This window comes from Balaenoptera musculus, chromosome 10 (genome assembly GCF_009873245.2).
Source record: "Balaenoptera musculus isolate JJ_BM4_2016_0621 chromosome 10, mBalMus1.pri.v3, whole genome shotgun sequence".
Classification (NCBI taxonomy): Eukaryota; Metazoa; Chordata; class Mammalia; order Artiodactyla; family Balaenopteridae; genus Balaenoptera; species Balaenoptera musculus.
The window spans coordinates 95,862,826-95,888,998 of NC_045794.1; the positions used below are offsets into that span (position 1 = coordinate 95,862,826).

At 49.3% G+C, this 26,173-nt stretch overlaps 1 protein-coding gene across 1 annotated transcript; it reads left to right on the forward strand.

Annotated features, from left to right (window-relative positions):
• Positions 1-2,866: 2,866 nt before the first annotated feature.
• On the forward strand, positions 2,867-20,838 carry GRAP2 (GRB2 related adaptor protein 2). Its single transcript, XM_036866369.1, is given in 8 exon segments — positions 2,867-3,046; positions 9,741-9,832; positions 12,848-12,967; positions 16,453-16,621; positions 18,473-18,585; positions 18,587-18,662; positions 19,897-20,019; positions 20,621-20,838. Coding segments are annotated over 8 exon segments (951 nt in total). The 5' UTR covers positions 2,867-2,968; the 3' UTR covers positions 20,801-20,838.
• Positions 20,839-26,173: the final 5,335 nt, after the last annotated feature.

A 26,173-nucleotide genomic window follows, 5' to 3' on the forward strand; every position in this document is an offset into this window, starting at 1 on the left:
CAGTATGCAGTGGTGGTAGGTACAGATTACCAAACGAAATGGATAAATACTGAATAAACTATGTTAGTTCCGTTTTCTTTTTTCCCTGGTGGTAATTTTTAACTTTTCAAAATTAAAACTAATGGATATAAAGGAATAGGATATAACTTTCCACGCATTTTTATGATCAAACAGAAGACCAACCCCTGGGGCTGGCACATTTACCATTCTCCGCTATTAGGGAAGCAGAGAATGGTAAATTCAAGGGAAGAACTTGCAGAGCCCGGTGATTTGAATGAAAACAGAGCATCCCCCACTCCACCCTGAGCATCTCCCTCCCACCAAACAACATCTGAACAGATTTCATTTCACAAATGGAAATGGGATGCAAACAGATTTTTTCAAAGTGATTTCATGAAGAGTGGGCCTGTTTAATTGGGTTTCCTGCGCCAGGATTAATATTACAAGCTGGGGAGCTCTGTGATGTGCCTCTGTTGTTGGCTTTGCCACACCACCTGCCTCCTGGGGGAAGGCAGAGAAAAGTGCCACCATTCAGAAGCAATTTTACTTCTGCCTCAGCCTTCTCACTGAATGACTTACAGTCAGCCTGGACCGAGCACCCAGGCCTGATCTGAGTTACATGTAATGTAGGAAAGATCTCCCCAAGCTCAAGGTCATATCTAGAGCATGCGTCGGATATTTTTTTTCATCTCTAATGTATGTGACTTTCTAATATGTTTAGCATTTGCCCTCCCCTTGTCTCCGTCCTGCTTATTAAGGTAAATTTGCATAGAAATGGGATCTTGGTTTTTAGGACTATTCACCTGACACTTGATCTCTTGATGTGACCAGTGTCTGCTGCTGATACCATGTGGGTGACCCACAGAAGCCCATCTTCCTGCACACCAGAGGCAAGGCCTTAATTAGGGAAAGCTTTGCATGTTAAAGTAATGGGGTGAATCAAATCAGCAAAAGCATTTAGCTTTCACTCAGGAGGACAGAATACTTCTTCCTGTTGAGTGGGTCATCCTAGGTCACAAAAATTTTAATTTGCCTTAGACAGACAGATCTTGAAGAAAGTGCACAAAAAGTATATATATTTTGGGTTTGGAAATAAGTTTTGGCTGGTGATAAAGCTCAGACGGTGAGCTATGACATTTTCCTTTGGATCCTGAAATAATTTTTGCTTAATATCTATCTTTGGGATTGGTAATACTCATCTCTATAAATTGCCTTTGGAAGACCAAGCAAATGTGGAGAATCAGAGGAAGGCGCCCCTTGCTATCACCAGGGTTGCAGTCTGCTTTAAGCCCCTGATCTCCGGGTGCCACCCCCTCCCACGGGCAGCCACCTTCCTTATTTACCTAAATCTTGTCACTTGGGCAGAAATTCCCACTGAGAGGATAATTGTGGTCCCAGTTTCCTGGTTGCTGAAAGTCAGTTAGGTTTGAGGGTTTCTAACCTACAGGGTTTCAGACTTAAGCAAATTTTGCAAAACATAAATGCCAAGCAATAGCTCTCAAGACGGTGTCCTTGACAGTTAGCAGAGAACCAAAGAACTTGAGCGTCATGGAGAATAAGCCTCAAATTTCTTTCTTTTTTTTTTTTTTTAAAGCAATGCATTCTTTTTTTTTTTTTTTTTTAATTTATTTTTGGCTGTGTTGGGTCTTCGTTTCTGTGCGAGGGCTTTCTCTAGTTGCGGTGAGCGGGGGCCACTCTTCATCGCGGTGCGCGGGCCTCTCACTATCGTGGCCTCTCTTGTTGCGGAGCACAGGCTCCAGACGCGCAGGCTCAGTAGTTGTGGCTCACGGGCTTAGTTGCTCCGCGGCATGTGGGATCTTCCCAGACCAGGGCTCGAACCCGTGTCCCCTGCATTGGCAGGCAGATTCTCAACCACTGCGCCACCAGGGAAGCCCAAGCCTCAAATTTCAATGAGAAAAGTTTAGAGGAGGTGGGAGAAACCAGAAGAAAATTTTTGCGGCTTTTGGCTAGGCTGCCTTTGCTGAGGCTAAATTCATTCCATAAAGTTATTCTAAAACATAAATGCTATGCTACTCAACTTTATCTTGTATAACATTTTGCATCTATTCTTTAATTTCATCTTACATCCTTATTCGTTGAACATTATGATTCCCATTTTACGAACGAGGAAACTGAGGCTCCAAGAGGTTTAGTACTTGCACAGATCACACAGCTGTTCACCGACACAACCAGGACTCTGCTCTCTTTCTATTACAACCCCACTGCCTCCTAAAAAAACCCAACCGTATTTCATTTGTGGGCTGACTTATTTATCTTTACACAGGTCTCATGTATTACTAGGAGGAGCCAATATTTTAACTCAATTCAGAGGTATTAAAATGCAAGTTTCCAAAATGTACTTGGCTTACACAATAATAATAAAATAAGGAATCTGACTCATTGAGTCTCCCAATTCTAAAACCAGAATGCTTTCCACTCTCAAACCATGTAGAAGGCTGCTAAGTTCCCCACTGACCAATGCTGTCTAATTCTCTTAAATGATTCAGATGTAAAAGAGAAAATGGCATCTGTCTAATTAACACCGCCTGGCTAAATATAGCTGTTGAGGGACGGCCTCGGGACAGTGTTTACAGAACAGTCTTTCCAGCCCCCCAGGCCTCAAGTTAGAGATGATAGCAAGTCTTCTGTCCTTATCAACCGGAAACAGGGGTGCCCCAGAAACGCTTACAGGCCAGGACAGCAAATGGGGATGAAAGGAGAAGGGGAAAGGCGGTTGCTGGCCTTCATTTCCTGCTCCTGGCATCTGGGGATTCAGAGAATGATGCCGGGAAGTGGATCCTAGCAGCTCGTGCAGCTCTTTCTGAAAACAAAAGCCCTCACTGTGTGCCTACGCCTCCCTCTCTGGCCTGGAGACCTTGGACCCTCTCCACCAACTGCTAAGACTGCCCTCCTCCTGGCAGAAAGACACAATGACCACATTATTTCCCTTCCAGCTTCACGTTACAACATGGAAGCCATTGCCAAGTTTGATTTCATGGCCTCAGGAGAGGATGAACTGAGCTTTCACGCTGGAGATGTTCTGAAGGTAGGTGATGCGGGACCCAGGAGAGCCGGGGAGAGTTTAGGTTACTCTGGTTTAGCCACTGAGTTAATCTAACAATCCATCCTTTGTTTCTCAAGAAATACACACAGTTCCTTGCAAAATGTGAAGTTTGCCTCATTCAAAAGGGTTCCTTCTGAGCACCTGTGCACCAGCTACCAGGCCGGGTGATGGAAATCCGATTGGCATAAGCCACCATCCTTGTCCTGAGATGCTCGTGGTCTGGAGGGGGAAACAAATCCATCCAAAGGGCTGTCATAGATGTCCTTATCTGAGGGCTCAGGAGCACAGGTGAGGGGACAAGTGATCCCACCTTGAAAGATGGGGTTGTAGGAATGGGTGGCAACATCAGTTGTCAGGGAACACAACGCAGGTGAGTCGGGCTTTTGGCTAAAGCTCAGAGATGGGCAAACCCAGGCAGAATTAGGTCAGCATTGCGAGTTTCAGCAAAGCTGGAACTTACAGAAGGAAGGTGTGGATGGGGACACCTGGAAAGTCAGCTGGAGGAGATGCGAGTCAACAAAGGCCACGCACACCCGACCACTCAGGGGCTCCTTACAACTTTTCTGCCCCCACTTGAGTTGTACTGGCCACTTGCTGAGCTGAAGAGGCCTTGGACTTCTCCCACATTTCATGCACCATGCTTACGCACTCTGCATCTTAGCCCCTGTTTTGTGCAAAATAGCATAGGAGGCCTTCAAGAGGCCACTGGGGAGTCTCTGGCACCTATGCCCCCCTTCCTGGCCTCAGAGCACCTCAGATACCCTGATCCCCTGTCCTCAGCAACCCATATGGGCCTCCTGAGACTGCCCAGTGGCACTGAGACCACCACTGTCTCTCCACGAAGATAAATGCTTGCTATGGAAAGAACCCTATCATACGTGAGAGGGTGACTCGGAAAGTGTCTGTGGAGCACAACCCAGGTGGAATGACGTGGTCTGGAATTTTAACCCCCCAATGTTTATCCCTCTGACTGCTCTCATCTGGCAAGGTCTGGTAATGTGGCTGCCAAGAGTATGCCTTCAATGCTGGAACTTCTCAAGGTCAAAATATTGCTTGGGCCGCTGACCCAGGAAAAAGTGACCTTCACTTCCTTGGGGTCTTACCAAGGTCACAGAGGGGTCTGCGACAAGGTGAGCAGTCCCTCCCTTCCTTGTGGGGTATTGTGACCATGTGATTATCTACCATTCTCCAGTGTTTTCACCCAAAAGAGAACCTCGCTGGGGGGTTGGGGGCAAGTCCCGTCCCTCATCTCCCATTTCAAACAGAACCTACTATCTGGCTTAAATTTTCCCTATTCCCCAGAAAAGGAAAAAGGAAAAAAAAAAAAAAAACACCTTTCCTCAACTCTGCTTCTCTGTTCAGCTCCTAATTTCTTTCCTCTCCTCACTGCCAGCACTGGGAAGAATTCTCTATGCTGGGTGCCTCCACTCCCTCACTTCCTGTTCACACCACTGGAACCCTCTGGAATCTGTCTTTTACCCCCAACATTCCCTTAAAGTCCACTGGTGATCTCCTCAATGTGGAATGTAAGGACCCTACTAAACGCCTGTAGGATTAGACACTGCTAACTGCCCCTCTCCTGTATCTGAATGAAGCTCTGTCCCACACCTAAACACTGTACTCTGCTCTGAATATTTTTCTTTTATCATATCTCCCAAGCAATCCCTTCTTCACTGGAGAAGAGTCTGGTGCAATAAAAAGGAGCATGGACTTTGGAGACAGATAAATCTGAGTTTGAGTCCCAGCCCATTAGCTGTGTGGCCTTGGGTCAGTCACATGCCCCCTCTGAGCTTCAGTGTCTTCATCTATAAGTGGAGGCCATGCCTATCTTGCAGAGGTATAGAAAGGATTAGGGGTACTGGTCCCAGCCCAAATCGGATGCTCAATAAATGATCACCGTATTGTCAATATCACTCAATTCCTGCTGCCTCTGACTGTTCAGACTATTGTTATGTTCCCTTGACTGGCCTCATTGCCTCCCGTCTCTTCCTCCTTCATTCTACGTACCAGTCCCAGAAAGATCTTTCCAGAAGATAAATCAGATCATATTACTTCCTTACTCAGAAGCATTCAGTGGTTCCCCATGACCAGGTGATGGAAATCTAAGCCATCTGGCCCCAGCCTACTGCCCAACCTCATCATGCTCGCGTGCAAGAACATGTACACATACATACACATATACATACATACATACACACATGTGACACACACACACACATCTTTGCGTATGAAATGCCCCAGGTCATGCTGCAATATACAAACTCTCCTTTTTCAGGCTCTCCCCGTATTCTGAATGCCCTTCTCTCACACACACATATTTGACCACCTCTACCGGGGAACCCTCACTAATCCTCCCTGCTCCTGACCACCCCGGTAGAATAAATACTCCCTCTTCAGCTCCCCCACAGCATTTCACACACACTGTTCGAGGCACTCACACCCTGGCCTCACAGGACAGTTATTTACAAGCAGGCCGAGCTTCAGCTCTCTGCACCCTGAGCACCCACCTCTGCTGCTGCCCTTACCCCGTGCCATCCTGACTGTCCACGCACATCGTGGCTGTTCCACTCCCCAGAGCTCTGCGCGGGCTGGGGCCGGGCCTGCCTCAGTGTCCAGAACAAGAGAAAGGTGATGAACATTCGATGAATGAACGAATGGGTGATCCCTCCGCTGGTGTGAGAGCAGAGCTTTGCCGGGTTCATCTTTGTATATTCCCAGCATCTAACACAAGTCACGGCCCCAGATAGGGGCTCAGTACATATTTCTTGAATTGTTAACTGCGTTTTTGCACACTCATTTAGAATTCCATCAGAAAGCCAGACCCCTCCTTCTTTTCAAATTCTATCCATTGCGGCCACAGGGGTAAAGAGGAAAGGGGAGGGGGCTTGTTGGCTGAGCCTCACAGAAGGTCTGTATCATGGTGGTCGGTGGGCCTGCCTGTAGGTCTCCACGTACAACCCTCTCCTCCAGAGATGGGTAACAAGCCCCAGGGTCCTGGAAATTGTTTTCTTTTCTTTTCTTTTTTTTTTTTTTCTGGGAAATTGTTTTCAAGGCTAGCTCTTAACTGCCCCGGCAATTCACTCATGGAATGTTCTTTCGTGTTTGGCCTTTAGTGCTAAAAGACTAAACAGATGTTTTCATTAGAAGGTACACAAAATGTCTCGCTCACCATCAACCGCCCCCCGCAGACTTTGAGTTCCCCGGGGCGCAGGCCCCGGCTTGTTCATCTCTGTATCCCCGGCACCTAAGTACAAACAGCCAGCAGGCGCTCACTAGATGCTGATCCCAGAATGGTGAACAAGACGCTGGACACAGAACTCTGGCCAAATGACTCGATCCCGTTTCTCCTGCGAGAGACACATTCCAAAAGTCAGGGGTTGGATGTTTCATGTTCGTATCAGCCCCTCTGGACCCGCAGCTGCACACAGCTCGCAACTTACACTTCCCACTCGAATCTGCCGGTCATTATTACAAAATGTCTCTCGACCCAGGCCATCTCTATCTGCTTCTGTAATACGTCTAACACGACCCCGTTTCTTCCTACTAAAACAGCAACCAAAAAGCCCCCAGAGTTAGACCTACGTAATTAACTTCTTCAGCACTTCACATTTCTGCTATGCCTCTAACAGCTAAAATTTCATCCAATTTTAAAATTCACCCAACCATACATTTTGTCTTCTTCCCACGTCTAACTTATTCTCAGGCCATGTAACCCAGAAAATGATTCCGGTAGGCAACGTTGTAAGAATTAAGTCACAGCAAAGCTAAGGGTAAAACCTCATGCATTTAGGCTGAACTTGCCCAGCTTTGCACGATGGGGAAAAGAGATAGGGGGAAGGAGGAGATGGAGAGATGAGAGGAAGAGGAAGTATGGGCCCTGAGCCAACAACGGCAGGAGGAAACCACCTCCCCCCAAAGACTCTTCTTTGCAGAAAATGAGATCTTTTTAAAACCTTGCCTTCTATACACCACAGAAAGCCTATAAATGCGCCTCTCTGGGAACACGATCTCAGGCTGACCGAGCACCAGGTGGTGGGGAAAATGGCTCGCATTGTGGGACAATCTTTGGTTGCTAGAGGGGGTAGATGGGTATGAGCCACGATTACTAAAATTACAGCCGGTTTGGGGTCAGAGAGCTAAGTGCGAAGTGTGGTTTTTACCGTGCAGGATCGATTTCCAAATGACCTCTTTTACCTCATCCCTGCTCACCCCGGTATTTGACAGCTGCTACCCAAGCCGCACATCGCCTTCCCATGCGACGGGAGAAAGGAATTCCAAAGCCTTTAAACTTGGGGGAGATGGCGCAGAGTGAAATGCCCCCGTGTTCCTTATGTGCAGGCAGGCCCTGCTGCTGAGCTCCCTGGTTCTTCCTTTGACCTAGATTTCCCACCTTCCCCACAGGCCCCTCACCACACACGTACCCACACGCCCTTAGTGATGCCGACAGTCATATTTGATGTCAGAAACTATAGAGTTTTCTTTTCTCAGCAATTCTAGAACTCAAACATGGGACACACTTTTATTTCTTCAGAACACATAATTACATTCAAAACATACAAATATAACACTTTAAAGAACTTGTAAACCCTTCCGTGTCCTTCAGAGCTGGAGTTCTCCCTCATAAGAATATCACATTTTACAGAATTATATTTAAAAACACAGCCTGTACTCTCTGAAGGACATCCAGGTACCAGGGCACATTTGATCCTTGCATCAGCTCCGTGAGGTGCCGGCCAGTTTTTTTTGCCCCCATTTTGCAGATGGTAATTGACTCACCTGAGGTCAGACAGCTAGTGACAGGACCAAGCTAGACCCCAGGCCTTCTCATCCAAAACTCAGGAGTGATATTAGAAATAGGTCAACCCTGCTTCTCAGTTACTTAGCTCTATTCAGCTCTCTTCCCATCTCCGGGAGGGAGAAATCAGAGGCTTCAAGTCCACCCACTTTTGGATGACTCGACTCCGAAATCTAGCTCCAGCCCCCACTTCTCCGCTGAGCCCGACACACATCTCCAACGCTCGCTAAGCCTTCCTTCTCAGAGCGTCCCGGGGCAACTTGATTCCCCTAAAGGGGATCTGAAGTCTGTGAGTTTTCCCTCAGACCTGCTCCTCCTCCTGTATTTTCTATTTTAGTAAAGGCATCACCACCCACTCAGTCTCCCAAGCCAGAAATCCGGAGCCATCCCAGAATCCCCCTTCTCCCTAGGCTCTGCGAACAGTCAGGAAGTCCTGCCCATTTGTGCTTCCTGATTCCTCTGAAATCTGTCCTCACCTGTTCTCAGGCCAGATCCCCTTCGTCTCTTGCCTAGATGGCTACGCGCGTCTTCCTACACTTTCTCCCCTGACTTTACCTACCAATCCATCTTCACACTCTGATACAGCATGCCATTCTTAACTCTGATTCTCACTGTGCTGTTTCCCTGCTGAAAATCCTTTCATGGCTCCCCATACGTTTCAAGATAAAAATCCAGACTTTTCAACTTGGGCTACAAGGCCCTGTGCCCCTGGTTTCCCCTCTCTCTACTCCTGGAGTCACAATCTAAACTGCCCCCTGACTGAGGTGTTTTGTCCCCAGAACGCACCTTCCTTCCTCACTCCCCGGAAGTAGTTCTTTTACCATCAGACTTCGCCTGGGTAGCTCCTTTCATTGCCTGGGCAACCCAGATGGCCTCTCCTCCGGGCAACCTTTCCTAGCCATCTTCTGCTTTCCTCTTTATCATTGCATGACATTTTCAGCTACAAGAAACAGAAACTAAAATTGGCTTAAACGACAACAGAAGATTTATAATTTCTCCTGCGAAGTCCAGAAGTAGGAGGGCTCCTGGGTGGCTAATTCAGCGGCTCCGTGACATCGCCAAGTTTCTTCCCATCTTTTTGTTCTGCCATCTTCATTTTGAATTATTGTTGAGTCTGCGCTACATATTTTAGAAACATTCTCAGTGGGGGGTGGGGGGGAGGGGGGCAAATATTTGTCTTTTGATGGTAAAAGATTTTCTGAAATAACCAGAAGCCACATAGAGCCATGTCTGGAGGGTCATATGAGTAATCAGGGCAGATGATGACATTTGAGGTCGTGGTCGAGGTAAGACCCTACAGTAATGAGACAGAACTTCTGGTTTTGCCTATGATCTGGGTCTAAAAGCAAGTTGAGCAAAGGCATTCCAGGTATCTTGAGTTATGTCCAAACTGTTTGGGAAAACATGGAGTGTGAACACCAAGAGTTACTGTTTTCAAAGCTGCTTCCACTTGATGTTTTAATCTGCTGGTGTAAAAAAGGAAGAGCAAATTAAAATTATAAAAGGTTCCTTGTTACCTGGCAGAGAAGGAGAAACTAACTACCTGCCTAGATAAGGAGCTTAAAGTGCTAAGATCTGGGACACGAATCTCCCAAACAGAAGGAGAAAAGGGGTTCAGGGAAGCCCCTGAGCCCTGAGTCTGGGAGGTCATGCCAGGGTGGGCTCATATGAGTGGGTGGCCCACGTGGACAGAAATAGCTTGGGGTCAAGAGAAGCCAAACTCCAAAGACAAGCCAGCCGCTCCCCACTCGAGTGGCTGTGTGGCTTCTTCGGCTTATTTTCCTCTAAATCCCAAAGCACTTTCTTTGCCCTGCAACCCCTTTCTCCCGCTTCTTGGCGTCCTCCCCACAGTGTCTTTGTCCTTCCTTCTCCTCCCTGTAGATCTTAAGTAACCAAGAGGAGTGGTTCAAGGCGGAGCTTAGGAGCCAAGAAGGATACGTGCCCAAGAATTTTATAGACATCAAGTTTCCTGAGTAAGTATTTCCAGCCTGCTGAGATGGGTCTGTCCCACACACTCCCCTTTACTGCAGCAGCCACTAAAATTATCCCGACGCAGCCCAGACGCTGTCAAAAATGGTTGCCTCTGGAGAAGGAACCACGCCGCTGAAGGCCAGGGCTGGGAGGGAGATTTGCATCACACAGCATTCTCGTTTGAATGTTATACCATGGGCAAGAATCACCTATTTTAAGTTTATAAACTAACATCATGTATAATTGTAACCATGGGGTTTCCAAGAATTCCGGGGGGGCGCGGGGGGCGCTCTCGGCCACTCCACCTCAACAGAGGCTCCTTCAGGGCTCTTCTCTTTTATCTCCCAACCCACCCTCCATCCCAACCAGGAGGGCAAAGCTCTCGGCCTTCCTGAAACCACGTTCGCACCAGTGAGAGAGGTCAGGGAAATTCCCTCCATAAAGAGGAAACGAAAAATTGAGATTGGGTCTCGTGCGTCTCAAGAATTGACCACAGGGGTGAGATAGAAATCTAACGTGGTGTGAGGGTCAGGGTCTAGCCGAAGAGCAAAGGTTTGTTAGGTATTGGTGACTCTGGTGAGGAACCAGCACTGACCACTGAACCAATAGAATGACCACTGACCTCAGCCAGGGGGCCCCTGAGGCTGCCCTGTCATCTTCTAGGTGAGCACGGCACACCTGCAGCCCCTCTTCCACCGCACTCTCAGCGGATGGCCTGGCTTCCAGGACAGCGGAGGCCCCCAGAAAAGCCCCTCGACCCCACCCGACCTGACTCGTTGCATCCACCCACATCCTGCAACTGCGCAGATACTGCCTTTCCTGCAGTTGTTTGGAAAGAACCATCTGCGCTTCGAGCAGAAGTTCTCCCCTCTCTCGCGCATCAACTTGCCTCCCTCTCTGCTGGATCATTCCCGGCAGCAAACAAAGATGCCGCAGTTTCTCCCATCTTACCAAAAACCAAAAAGCAAAACCAAACAACAAAACCCTTGATTCCAAACCCCCTTCCAGCTACGACTCCACTTCTTCAAAAGAATCGTTATATTTGCCATCCTAAAGTCCTCTCCTGCCATTCTCCCCGGAACCCACACGACTTCAAGGTCACCGTGAACTGCTGGTCCCAGTGGCCGATCGTCGGCCATCACGTCAGCACGATTCGATGTGGGGAATCGCTCCCTCCCGTGGAAACACTTTCTTCCTTTGGCTTCCAGAACATCCTTCTTCCTGGTTCTCTTCCCGCCTCCCTAGCTGCTCCTTCCCCAGCTCCTTTGCCGGTTTCTCCTCGCCTCCCCCATCTCCTTTACAGTTAGAATGTCGCCCTCCCAGTGAGACCCTCCCCATCACCATATTTTAAATGACTCCCCCTCCCCATCTCTCCTCTGTCTTCATTTCCTCCCCAGCACTTACATCAGCTGACACACTTAATATTCTAATTACTTTGTTGTTTATGGTGCGTCTCTCCCTGCCGCACTAGAATATAAGAAGTTCCATGAGGGTCCTTGTCTGTGCTGCTCACCACTGTACCCGCTATATCCCCAGAAGGAGGCCCAGCACACAGTAGATGTTTAATAAAAGCTGTTAGCGATGAATGAATAGCTTTTGGAATGATGTGTAATAGGAAAACCTGGTACTCGTTTCATAGGCAGTGTGTGGACATTTTTGCAAGTCTTGAGGGAAGTCACTTATCAAATTCCAGATGGAGGACAAGCGTGTATTTTCTAAACAGTCCCCTCAGTGTTTGCTGCCTCTTCCAAGATATCTCCTCTGAGGACGGCTGCTGTGGAGGGGTCCCATTCTCTTCCCCTCCCCTTTACATTTCCTGTGGTGGTCACTCATCAGCACTGTAGGTTTGTATGGCAAATACTCTGGCAGGATCTCCAGGCAGATGACTGGCAGAAACCCTCTGTTTCCGGCCCCTCAGAGCCCGACCAACCTTCCCCTGCAGTCCCGGGTCTGGAGGAAGGACATTTTTCCCGCCACCCCTGTCTGTTCAGTTCCTACATTCCAAAGAGCATGGGGAACTGCTCACAAAGGAATCCAAAGCTGTGGCCTGTTGGACCTTCATCTTAAAGGGACACACATACTGGCTTTCCAGGGGTGGCAATTAGAGCAGCCACCTTGCAGCAAAAGGACACCGCCCCCCCCTTTGGCCGCTGAGGGATTGCAAACACTTGTTCCTCTTCGCTATGGTTGAGAGAGGTTTCTGGCCTCCTGCCCCGTGGCTGTAGCCACTGTTTGACTTGCCCCTGTGCAAGTGTTTGGCCTTTTTCACATACGCTGTACCCCCTGCAGCAATGCTTCCAAAGGCTGCCAGCCTGAAAGAGCAGTTTCTCCTTGGTTGCTTCTTTTGCAGGGTAAAGATTACTTTCCAGCCTGGCTTTTGGAGGGCCCAGGAGCTGGCTGTGTAGACGCCTCTCTCCGGCTGCTGCCAGCCTCGCTTATCTCCAAGTGTGTGTGCGGGCCTCCCTGTGTGCCCTGCAGCCTCTGCCAGGCATGGAGCACAGCCGCTCCCGCCCCACGCCACCCAGGGGCCCTGGGCTGTGACTCTCTTTCCCAGCCACCAAGGTCTCAGCCCAGAGCCGGCACCCAAGGCCCTGCCCATTGCCCCCAGTGCCCCGAGGGGTCCCTGTCCCTGCAGTTCTTTTCTGGAGACATCCCTCTCACAGCTGCCGGCAGGCGGCCGCTCCCCGCAGTGAGTCACTCCCACGCTGTCCCATTTGGTGCAGTGGCACATTTCCATGATTCAGGATTTCCAAGCAGGAGAGAGACTTCTCCTGGGGGGACGGGACAGGCGGTGCCTCAAGGGGAACACTCACTTGCCTCGCCTGCAAACTGCTGGAGCGTTTGTTTAGTTTCAAAAGCACCTGGCCCCTCTTTGGTCTCTGCCTGCTCTCTGCTGAGCAGTCCCCAGCCTCTCTCCCTTTGGGTCATCTCTCCCTTACTTCCTTCCCTCCCTACCCTCACCCCTACCATCACTCTGGCGTCTCACCAAGATCCTCTGCTTTTATCTCACCTGATAGATGGTTTCACGAAGGCCTCTCACGACACCAGGCAGAGAGCTTGCTGATGGGCAAGGAGGTTGGTTGCTTCATCATCCGGGCCAGCCAGAGCTCCCCAGGGGACTTCTCCATATCCGTCAGGTACCGGCTGTTCCTGACTCCTCCCTGACCTACTAAAGCACTAAAGCAGCAAGGTGACCTCTTGAACATGACCTATTCCTCAGGAGCATGGCGGACAAGGGGCCCAGGCACCTTATCAACTGTGATGCTGTGCATTTTCTTTCCATAACACACGTACACAACTCCTTAGTTTGTGGCCCAAATTACATGTGCATTCATCTGCCTCCCCCTCCAGCCCAGGTGCTTCTGGAAAGAGAGGATTTTTACCAACTTCGTCTCTGTGCCTTTTACAGCACCCTGTACCCAGTAGGTGCTGGATGAGTATCTGTGGAAGGCGTGGGAATGGAGAAGGAAAAGAGAATTCCCAACTGTCCACATCCGTCTTGGGGTTGCGATCTTAACCTTTTCTTTTACTACTGATGCTTGTCTGAAGAAGGGTAGAGAAAAATCAAAACCCCAAGTCACCGCCGTAGGACACATCTGTAGTTGTAAGTGGCTGCACAAAACGAAAGGCTACCTCTATGCCCCGTAATGCAGCAAAACTGACAGGAACAGAGCAGAGTCCAGGAGTCCTGGGGTGGGGGGACCATGACAGCAAAGGCTCGTTAATGTGCAGCACCCCCGGGAGGAAGTGAAGCACCCCCGGGAGGAAGTGACTCAGTTTAACACGACACAGCCCCACACGCAGAAGCCCCAAGTCTGAATACACGGCATGTGGTCAGCGTGTTGGGGATCTCAAGTCACACATCGGACTTGGTGACCACATGTGAAAGTGCAAGAATTATGGTGATAGCAGTACAGGGGGTGGCGCGGCAACCCGTACAGTGAAACCTCACTGTCAAGTTACCTGACCGGAAGTGCTGTCTGGATTCTGCAATATAATCTGAAAGGCGTGCAGCTTTAAGTTCATAAATCCAATCTCGGGTAATAAACGGAGGCCACTTTACTATTTAGAAAGAAAGTGTCCTGTAAGGAATAAGTAGGAAGGACTTAAAAATAATAGGTCAACCATTTGTGTGCATTTGTGCCCCCAACGTGCTCAAGAATAGCTTGGTCTCCTAAGCATTGCCCTTGCAGGCTGGCTTAAACTCTTCATTTCCCTTAACTAAAGCTTTCTTTTTCACATCTTGGGTGATGGTAAATTTTAGCTCAGGCCAATATTGATGTATCACAAATTCTAAACTTGTTAGGTCTTAATTAATGAGATTTTGCTCTATTAATAAATCTTGCAAGTCAAACCTATTTCTTAAGGGCCACAATTCGAGGCAAGACCAAGCAAATTGTTCGACTGAAAGGCATTTCTTGGTGTCTTTGGTTTGCATGATGTTGCTGAGTCTGGCTTTTTCAGTGAGGAATTAGGGTTTCTAGTTCCTTGATTAAATTGAATTCTACAAAAAACGATCAGCCTTGACGTCTGCCACAGTCTTCCCCTGCTGTTGAGGCCATGCAGCTTCTCGTGATGGTGATTATTACTGTAATCAGTATTACCTCTTCTGCAGAAATGTAGCATAATATATTCCAAAGCAGAATCATTTTTATTTATTTATACGTCTGCTTTCTGTCATGGGTACAGATAATTAAGATCTAATTGTAGTTCTATCACTTAGCATTTGTTAGGGGTCTGAAATACTAGACTTTAGAGTCTGGAGCCCTGAATTACACCCTTTCTCTGTCCCTCTCAGAACTCGAGACAGTGGTCCAGCCACTCTCTCTCCAGCCCCAGATGACCCACTACAGCCCTGACATCCATCCTCTCAGCACATGGGAGTGAAAGGGTTAATGTTTCTCATTCTGAGTTCTTTGGCTAAGAGGTGGTGGATGAATAATTGTATCACAAGAATATTTCCTCCTCCTCACCCCGATGTGGGGAGTGATGGCTGTGAGTTGAGCCATGTGGTGTTGCACTGAAGAAAGCATATGTGAGTGACCACAGCCAAAAGGTGAAGTGCAAGCAATGACTGCCAAAGTGTTGGCTACGACCCCCAAGGTGGTTAAGCAGAGGTCACTGCATGGGTTCACTTGGCTATGAGCAGAGACCCACACAAAAGATGAGAAGGAAAATCAGAATTCCTGTGTCCTGGCTTCCCTGGTGGCACAGTGGTTAAGAATCTGCCTGCCAGTGCAGGGGACACGGGTTCGAACCCTGGTCCGGGAAGATCCCACATGCCACGGAGCAACTAAGCCTGTGCGCCACAACTACTGAGCCCGTGTGCCACAACTACTGAAGCCTGCACGCTTAGAACCCGTGCTCTGCAACAAGAGAAGCCACTGCAATGAGAAGCCCACACACCGCAATGAAGAGTAGCCCCCGCTCGCCGCAACTAGAGGAAAGCCTGCACTCAGCAACAAAAACCCAACGCAGCCAAAAATAAATAAATAAATAAATAAAATAAGTAAATTTTTGAAAAAAGAATTCCTGTCCCCTCTGAACACGGACCACGAAATCCATCCCTAAGAACGAGGTATCTTTACTCTTCAACATACTTTAAGTTTGTGACCTTTCTTCTGTGTCAGGCAACTGGTATCATTAACGCCAGTTTATTTTTAGACATAAATGTGTATCCATTTGACCAAAAAAAAAACTTGACATCCCAATGAGAATGACTTGGTGATGGAAAAAGGCTGGAGCTATTAGTAAAGGCCCGGTCCCCTCTTTCCAATGAATAAAATCCAATTTCTCCATCCCCGGTACAAACATACTCCATCACTTGTGAGCCCAGCTGGTGTCAAAGGTGCTGATCTAGAAGAAGTTAGCATGAAAAAAATAATAATAAAAAACAAAAGAAGTTAGCACGTGTGCATGGTGTGACAGGCCCAGCTCATTAGACTGGAATCAGAGACCCCGGGTCCTTGTCTCAGCTCTGCCACTCACTCACAGTGACCTTGACAAGGCCCCTCCACCTCTCTGAGGCTCAGCACATTTTTTTCCCAAAAGCTCAAGATACTTTGTAACCTTATTTACGCAAAACAAGACCAAGAGATACCCATTATGTAGAGAACAAAGCGTGGCAGATTTCTCAGGGTAGTTTATGGGCTTAAAGGAGCTGGTTCAAACTATTTTCTGTTAACAGACAGGTAACGAGGGCTTGAAAAACTCCTCTCCTCCGAGTCTTGGCACAGTCCTTAGCCTGGTAGGTTCTCAGGTGTTGCCATGTTTCAAATAAACATTGTAAAAAAAAGTCCTTGACCTTGTAGTCTTTGAAGCACTGGGAACATTTTTTTCTTATAAAAGGTCAGTTCCAGTGTCAGAAGAAAGATTACCTTCTCCTCATGTTAAGAAAAAAAAAAAAAATCCCCTCTAGCTCAGCCTGTGTCCGGAGCCATCCCTCCCACAAATCTCCCTCCGGAGTTCACCTGGGCCAGCCCACCTGTCCAGGGATGGGCCAGCCACCCATACCTCTGCTTCCTGCCCAAACAGAACTCCAGCATCCCTGGATGCAGTCAGCCCTGGAGGCAAGGACATGGTCACCATGTAATAGACAGTTTGGATTTGCCTTGATCCCTAGGCATGAGGATGACGTTCAGCACTTCAAAGTCATGAAAGACAACAAGGGTAGTTACTTCCTGTGGACAGAGAAGTTTCCATCCCTCAACAAGCTGGTGGACTACTACAGGACGACTTCCATCTCCAAACAGAAGCAGATCTTTCTGAGGGACAGGACCCGGGAGGAACAGGTATGCTGCAGGTCCCCGTCGGCCCCAGTCCAGAGATTCTGGGCAGCTCGGGTCAAACACAAACCACCAAGACCATGCATCTGATGGGCAGGTCCCTGCGTATTCTGAAAGGCAGAGATCTCAGTTTAAATCCTAGCTTAACACTTCCCAGCTATGTGACTTTGGAAAGTTCTCTAATCCTCAGTTTCCTCATCCATTAAAATTGAGATAATAGTGACAGCTACCTCATAGGATGGTGTGAAGTTTAGAGAAGACAATGTATCCCCATTCCTTGCATCGTTCCTAATCACGCCACAAGCACTCAGTACACGTGGGCTCTTCTTATGGATGCTCTTATTTTGTTATTCACAGACGTTACTATGTCACAGTTTTCAGCCTAGCTCAGGAGTTGCCCAAGGATGAAGGTGGGGGGGAGATGGGGGGGCACTATACGTGGGGATATTAGAGCCTAGAGTCCAGGACTAATGCAGCAGGTAGAGCTTTGTGACCAAATTTGGGGGTGGGGGAGGGTAGAAGCAGGGGGCATTGGAGGAGAAAACTGGAGGTGGGATTCTTGCTCTTGAAACAGTTTGGGATATGAAGTATTGTTTTAAAGAAAATGCATCCGACAGACCTGGCTTTCTTTAAAACCTGATTTCATTGCAAGAGACGAAAACTTTCTGAGTATCGGTTTTTCTCTTCCATAGAATGGAGAGACTATAATGCCTCCCTCATTGGGCTATTGTGAGGATAAATGAGACATCATTACAGCCCTTGCCACAGGGTCTGGTCCACAGTCGGCACTAAGGAAATGTTAACTAGCCTCCATAAGTAAATTCACACACACACAATCTATACAATATGTTTCAAAGGAAATAACATGGTTATAGGAGATGGGTATTACAGGAACAAGCATTGACTAGAAGAGTTGAAATCCCAGCGACAGGTTATTTGAAAAGGCATTGAGACTTTCAAAGCAACATGTGCTTCAGGAAAGTAAAGAAAACCATCCCTTGCAAGTAATGGGTTGATTTTAAGCCTGAGAAGTTACAGTCAAAGGAGGAAAGAGTGTTCCCAAATGCACACAGAAGTTCAGAAAGATAAACAAAGGTTAACCCCACCCCCCCACCCTGTAAATTCTTTTAACCAGGAAATGGACAGAGGTATTCATTTATTAGGATGTGCGCGCAGAGGTGAAAGAGGAAATATAAAACTGCATTAAACTGGATTTAATGAGTTCATTTTGCAAAGTGCTTAGACCAGTGCCTGGCATATACTAAGCCGAGGGCCCTGTGTAATTGTTTGTTAGATAAAAATAACAAGAAAGTGTCTCTGAGTCACGAGGTTGTGGTAGCAGTCAGGAGAAAGATCTTGTTTCTTCCCAACATGCCCAGCAGCAGGCCTGGTTTCCATGGTGCTGCAAGAGCGTTGCTGTTTGGGTCTCTATCACCAGGCTATAAATGACAGTTCAAAATCATGCAAAGTCAATAGCAGAGCTTATCTGGAGGATAGGATGTCCAGCAGTGTGGCAACATGCGATAAGGAGGGGTGGCACTGTGTCGGTAAAATGGAACATTTAAGCTTGATTACACAGAGAAAAACAAGCCCACTAGGAAGGGGCTAGTTGGGTACCACGTGGAAAGTCTGTGAACCAGAGATCCAAACTCCCCAAACTGGGAGAATCTGAGCATGCAGCGGCCACTTTGAAAATGTAATGGTCTGAACCATCGATTCTCCTTAAGCTGCCCTCACCCCATCAGCTGTTTCTTGGAGCTGTCACGAGCTAAGTCTGGGAACAGCTGCCAGAAGAGTGGGGCAGGGCCAGGAGATGCTTGAGGAGGATGGAACCGCATCATCTCTGTTCTCTCCCAGGGTCAGCGGGGCAACAGCCTGGACTGGAGGTCCCAGGGAGGCCCACCCCTGAGTGGGACTGTGGGAGAAGAAGTCCGGCCTTCGATGAACCGGAAGCTGTCGGATCACCCCCCGCCCCCCCCCCTCGCAGTTTGCCCCCGCACCACTGCCACCACAGCAGCGGTACCTGCACCAGCAGCATTTTCATCAGGTATCCGGGAAGAATGAAGTGGGGCACAGCGAGGTGGGGAGGAGGACCTGCTCTCCCCCCCAGGCTTCAGTCACCTTGTCCCCACTGCCACTTAGTGTGTGAAAACTCCCCACAGTGCCGGAAACAACCAAAGCAAATAAACGCTGGGGGCCTGTTTTGGGTCCAGGACTGGGGAGGAACGTCCCAATCCAGGCCTGGCCCCATCAGCTCTCACTGGGCCCATATAGAAGATCCTGGACCCCCAGATGGCAGAAATATGGAAACTGCTCTTGGCGAAGAAGTCTCTGTGAATTAAATGGCTCCCTGCTTGAAAACACACACACACACACACACACACACACACACACACACACACATACTCTCTCTCTCTCTCTCTCTCTTACCCTGAGGACTCAGTGAACAATTGTTTCATTTTCCTATCAGCACAATTCCAAATCTTTTCATGCCCTTTAACCCATCTGGCTGTCAGGATCTACAAGTAAAACAGATGAACACCAGAAATGGAGCCTTGCTTATTTATTTATTTATCCCCCGCCTTGTTCCAGATGGGATTTTACGTGGCTTGCCCAGAGTGACAATACAGCCAGATAACATCATCCCTGAATTCCGCAGCAGGGCATACAAAAGTCCTTTGTGAGCTGCCCCTATCTGTCTCCCCAGCCCCATCCCCTGCTACCGCGCCACGTGAACATACATTCTGGCAACGCTGCACTCCCTTTAGTTACCAGAATTTTTCACTGCGTTTTCTCTCATGCTTTTGAGGCTTTTTATATGCTGTCCCCTCTGCCTGAAATGCCCTTTCTTCGTCAGTTCTGCTCCTCTTGAAGCTGGAGTTCAAGCATCATCTGCTCCCTGATCACCCAGGCCAACTTACACTCTCTTCTTTATGCTCACTCCTCACTTAAAAGTGTATGGTTCCCCCTCGAAACTGATGTTCCATGAAGATAGGGGCCTTCTCTTTCCAGCTACATATCCTCAAGACAGTACTAGACACATGGTAGGTGCCAGACAAATATTCCTTGGTTGAACGAATGAAATCTGGCATCATCTTTGCAATCTAAGGTCTGCTTGTCATCCTTTTCCCTCTCTCCATTATCTAGGGTTTGTTGTCCTCAGCAGTAAGTATTCTTGGAGCACGGGCTGTGTCCATGGCATCAGAGCAAGGTGCTGGGGGAGCCTGTGAGGGACGCTTCCGGCGATGTGGTGATGGCTCTTCTGTCACATCTGTTTCTAGGAACGCCGTGGAGGCAGCCTGGACATAAACGATGGGCACTGTGGCATAGGCAACAGCAGCGAAATGAATGCCGCCCTCATGCACCGGAGACACACAGACCCCGTGCAACTCCAAGCAGCCGGGGTATGTGAACTTCCCTCTCTGGGCTCAGTGGAGGAGGCCAAGGGGTCAAGTAGAGAAACGGTTGGTCCTCCACGAGAGACGTCAAACTGCGCACAGAGGTGGTGGGAACCCAGCGAGTGATGGTGGGGCAAGAGTTCCCCGTAGAGCTGATCCCAGCTGGCACCATCCAGCCTGCTCTTCTCAGTTTGGCTGTCGGGCCTTGCCTGATCCTCATATTTCCTGACTGCAATTCGAGCAGAGGGAGATCTGTTGCGCTGGCATCGAGGGCTGTTAGTCTGGGCACACTGCGTTCTGTTTGTCACTTGAAGAAAATAAAAAGACCACCTATTGATGTAGAGAGGGTAGTTCTCAAGGATCCTCTTGAAGCCTTGGAGAATTACATCTCGGTTGCTCAGAGCTGGGCATCCGGGTCTGCTTTCAGTTGCAATGGGGCTTGAAATGTCTCTGGAGAGCCACCCGTCAGCCTTCAGGGCAGGCAGCTCACGGCGAGCTTTGTCTTGGTGCCAGGGCCAGCAGATCCTCTTCCGTGTGCCCGTGGCTCAGAAACCAGCTCGGCCGGCCCCAGCTCAGCAGGACCTCTCTCTGTGTTTTCCCCCAGCAGCGAGTGCGGTGGGCCCGGGCGCTGTACGACTTTGAGGCTCTCGAAGATGATGAGCTGGGGTTCCACTGCGGAGAGGTGGTTGAGGTCCTGGACAGCTCCAACCCATCCTGGTGGACCGGCCGCCTGCACAACAAGCTGGGCCTCTTCCCTGCCAACTACGTGGCCCCCGTGATCCGATGAGGCCCTTCTGGAGGGCTCGGAAGCTTTTGTCTGAAGCTGCCTGCAAGTGACGGAACAAGGAAGAAAATCTGGAACTACACATACATATATATATATGTGTGTGTGTATATATATATATATGTGTATATATACATATGCACACACATATATATGCCTATGTATCCACACATTTATAATAGTAATTTATTGGCAAGTTAGTTGGTTACTTAGTTGATATGAAAGGAACTCAGGTGGAGAATTATATTCATACTTATTTTTCTGCTCCCCTCAGCGGGTGTGCAGAAGGCAGTGGGGGCGCTGGGAAGTGGGAGGCAGGGAAATGATACGGAAATGCCTCCTGTCCTTAAGTCGGCACTGCTCCCTCCTCGTCTTGGGAATTCTAACCGAGAGGAGCTAAGCGGGATGCACACCTGGTATTGGACGCGGAAAACAGGGTGGGGTTGGACTTGGCGGGGCATGTTCTCGTTTCCCTGCACGTCCTGCTCCCCGCCCCCTCCGAGGGTGCGCGGGGCTGTTGCCCTCCTCTGCCCGCGGGGTGGGCACTGCCGGCTGGAGGATGAGGGTGCAGCTCTGAGCTGGGAGCGGGAGGGGATGTGAGGGGAGGGCTGGAGCAGGGGGCGTCCCGGGGCCTGGGCAAGACTAGTCCCCTGGCCGATGCTCACCTGAGACCTTCCTCTCCCTCAAGCGAACACTCCCCAACTAATTCTCTTCCCTGTGGCTGAGGTGGAGAAACGCAGGCCCTGTGAGAACCGAGCACTGGGAAACTGGAGCGGTTTTTCACAAATCCCCCACTGGCTTACTTGAGTGTAATATCTGTTTCCCCAGCAACCAAGAAAGCAGCATCCTAGACTCTGTAAAGCGCCCGGAGAAGCCCCAGCTGAGAATGGCAGATTTCAGAGCCACTGTTTTATGGTTACAGGGATGTCTCTTCAGGGCTCTATTTGTTTTCCCTCTTGGTTTCCTGTGTTTTGAAGATGCTTTTGCCCAGCAACACAGAGAGAAGCCCACTCCTCAAGAGCACTGCTTAGCAACTGATGGATTGATTGATTGGCCATGACCCTGGGTGGCAGCTGGCTTTGAGAGAGCTTCCTGTTCCCTCCGACTGTTGGGCCACCGCTGGCGCCTCCCCGCCCCACGAGCTGTACCTGGGAAGGAACCCCACGGCCACTGTCCCTCCTTCACCTCAAAATAGACTCGTGTCTCCCAGGGCTCAGCCTGGGCGCGTGAAGCGCAGATCAGGCTGGCCGGGGAGCAGGGACACTGGAGAAGGAAGCTCAGTGTCTTAGGGGAGCCAGAACAAACGTGTCCGCCCCGAGGGCACCTGGGAGGGGTGGTGGGCAGGTATACTGAGACCAGAAGGAAAGGGCTCTGGCGGACGTGTTGGTGAAGGAGCTCCGGGGTGGGTGGGGACCTGTTGCTTTGTCCTCTTCCCAGCCCTTCCTGCTCTGAGGAGGGACGGGGCAGCCATCGCCCAAGGTGACGTAAGAAGGAAGAGTTTCTGACTCAGAAGTAACTGTCAGTGTAACGTAGGCTATGGCCTGTTGACTCTGAAATCTGCCATTCTCTGATCCCCATGTCGCCTTTAGAGAAAAAGAGAAAAAGAAAAGACTCTGCGGTGGGTCTCGGGAGGGAAGAGAAAATAGCCTGAGAGGCAGGGGGAGTCCAGCGAGTGGGGAGCGGTCTCTGGAAATGAAAGCGCAGGAGGGAGAAGGGAGCGGAGACATTTCAAAAGATCCAGGAGCAGCGTGAGAGGCCGAAGGGAGGAAGAGGGACGGGAGGTTAAGTGGGGCAGGTGAGGAAGACACTGGAGTGACAAGTTGGGGGCAGATGAGGCACAGGCAGGAGGGACAGAGGCCGGTGGGCAGGAGGAACCGGGACAGAGAAGACACTGCAGGAACCAAGACAAAAGAACAAAGGCCAAGGAGCCCGGATAAGCTGTTTCTCGGTGCTGGGTGATGTGAACAGGTTACAGTAAATAAAAGCCAAAAGTAATGTTTGATTTTACAGTATTTACAAACCATATGCTTTCAGCGGTCCACGAACTTGGTCCATTTGTCTGATTCTGTGGGAGGACCAGCCCCAGGGAGGACAGAGGGAAACGACTTGGTTCTGGCCTGGGTTTTGTGCCTTGAAACACTCCTCAAGAAAGCAGTAATAAAACAAATGCCTTTGTTTTGCTGGGCTGGGTCTGGCGTCTGTGTCACACGCCTCTCTGGCGGAGGGCGGGGGTCACTGGCCTGGAGAAGCTGACCACGCAGTGTGGGCAAAGCTCTCAGAACCCCTGGATCTGGACTTTCTGTTCCACCAGAGCTTTTAATTGAGGTGCTCAAACAGCCTTGTCCCTGCTCATCTTGAGGCTCAATCCAGAAGGAACTGAGAGTCATCCTAACCACCCACAGAGAACAAGGGCCCTCAGGGACCAGACTAAGAGGCCCAGGACCACGCTGTCCACACTGTCGGGGGAGGGGAGGCCTCTGGTGCTGCCCAGGGGAAGTTGCTCTCCACCCAAGGGCATTTCAGCACCAGGGGCGGGTCCCCCCAAGGGCCTCTCATCAACCACACAACCAGGAAGCAACACACTGTCTCTGAATTCGGTTGAATGAATCACTCTGCGTGACTTGGGGGCCACCTGGAACTTCCAGAGAAAATCCGGTTCCTGTTGGACCAGTTCGGTCTCCCTAACCGCTTGCTGAGGCTCACGGCATTTCAAATATCTTGTACCTGCCACTGCCCACCCACTTTTAGATGGCCCTAGGGTGACCTGAGGCAGCGCTTTTCTCAAAATGAACCTGCCTATGAATTGCCTGGGAAGTGTGTTCAAATGCAGAGTCTGGTTCAGTCCTGCAAGTCTATCAAGCTCTGAGGTGATGTTGCTGGGTCCACAGAACACACTTGAGTAGCAAGGGCAAAGAACTTGGCAGTGAGCTAACGGTCTACGAAAATCTAATTGAATCTCTCTTCTAGGGATATTTAGGCGTTTTTCTCTGTTGCTAACAAGTAAGTCACTTTGGCCGTGGGATAGACAGACATGATTCAGAGCTGTCATAACATCATTTGCGTTTGGCAGCCCAGACTTCTTATTTTAGCATCTTCATCTCCATCTCGAATCAAGAAACTTTAGGGCAAGAGGCATTCGGATGAAATACAGACAGGGATTTCCTAACAGTAATTATTGTAAACACGAGCAGTGGTTACAGAAGTTGTGAAAGCTTTCTCAGGAAATCCTTAAACTCCCATCAGCTGTGATCCTGCTTGGAGGCCGGAGGGATAGCCCTGTGACGTCATCAGATCTTGGGTAACTCAAAGCAAAACAGGTCACGTGTGGGACAGACTGGCACAGTCAAAATATTTGCTGTTTGCTTTGTCTCAAGTTGGCCTGTCTATACCAAGGCAAGAACCTAAGAAAAACCTGTCATCTCAATTCTTCTCTTAAATACTCCTTAGACTCTTCCATTTCTTTCTATTACCACAGCCACGCCACCATCATCTCTCCCTTAGGCAGCTGAATTCACCTCCACCCTTTTCTCCCTGCACACCCTCTTGAACCCAATTCATTCTCCACACATTCTCCAATGTGAGTCTGAAGGCACCACTCCCCTGCCCATTGCACTTAGGTTTAAATCTAAAGTCCTAATGTGGCCCTGTGAGGTGTGGCCCCTCCCTCCCTCCCCAGCCTCCTCTGGTTCCTCTCTCCTCCTTGCTTTCATGCCCCTGACCCACTGGCCTTCTTTCAGCCTCCAGATGGCCAAGGATTTGTCCCCATACCTTTCACACCTGCTGTTCCCTCTACCTGGAATGCATATCCCTGCTCTTCACCTGGCTCACTCCTATACATCTCCAGGTCTTGGTTTAAATGTCACTTTCTCAAATTGTCCTTTCCTGACCTCTAATCTAAAATAATCCTTCCCGGTATTTCCCTGGTGGTCCAGTGGTTAGGACTCTGTGCTTTCACTGCCGAGGGCCTGGGTTCAATCCCTGTTCGGGGAACTAAGATCCCACAAACCACGTGCTGCAGCCAAAAAATAATAATACTAATCCTTCCCGTTAGACTATCTCGTGGTTCCCGGTACTTTTCCTGAATAGCACATATACAGATGATGGTGCCAGACTGATTACTATGACTATTAGATGGTAAGCTCCCTGGTGACAGGATTGTCTCTGTTTTGTAAACCATTGTACACCCAGCATCTAGCACGATTCATGGCACACCCAGGTTCGATAAATATTTGTTTAATGAATGAACAAGTGAGAACTGCCTCATCTTACTTGTCATTCATTCTGTAACCCAAATGTTCCAGGCCTTACAGGCCCATAGGTACAAACAAGGTGATATTAACATTGATGCCCAAGTTATAGTAGCTCTTAGCCATCTGCCCTCAAAATCTCCAGTTACTTCTGGAAGCCCAAGAGACAGAGGCTGGTGTCTCTCATGTGTTTAAGCACCAGTCTGCTTGCGTCTCCTCCTCTGCATTGCCCAGGACACCCTCTGCTGACAGCGTCTCCCCTGATGCTGCAGATACACTGTGCATTGCATCTGTCTGCTGGTGAAATGGGCCAATCCTTCAGGAAACCAAACCTGCTCCACAGTCCATGTGGCAAGGGGTGGGGGGGGAGAATAGCCTGCACCCAACTCTGAGTAGCTCTTGTCCCTGGGCCCCAGAGAGGCACTGCTTGGGTCCAGGGTCCCTCACAGCTTGCTCCCTTCTCACCGGAGCCATCTCTCCATCAGACAGGATAGGGATGCCCCATCATCTCTCTTTTCTGTCTCTCTTCCTATTGCCCCTTTTTCCTTCAGCTGAAATAAATGCCCCTGTACCTCTTCAGTTGTGCAATAGGGTCCCAGGGGATGTGCACCCAAGTTGTACAGTCTGGGCTTGGTTATAATTCATTCATTAAATCAACAAATATTTACAAAGCACGCCTAGGGGCCACACACAATCAGCCATTGGGTCCTTTCCATCTGTCGACCCTGCCCTGTCTCTGCACCTGTGCCACAGTCATTGCCTCATTTAAAACTTCCCTCTCTTCCCTCCCAGGTGATTGCCATGGTCTCAGAACTGGCCTCCCTGCCTCCTGGCTGGCCCCCTCAATCCAGACTGCCAAAGAGAGCTTATTAATATGCAAAGCTGATGACATCAGGCTTCTGTTAAAGCCTTCAGGGCCTCCCCATGGCTTTCAGGCTAGAGTTTAACCTCCTTCGCTTCACACTAAAGACATTTTGTGGTCTGACTGCTGCCTGTTTGTTCAGCTGAAATTTCCATCTCTCCCCAGAATGAGCCACGTTGTCTCAGACCTCTGAGTCTTCCCACCCTGTTCCTTCTGCCCGGAATGTCTTTCTCCCACTTTTTGGTCTAGACCAGTGCTGTACAATAG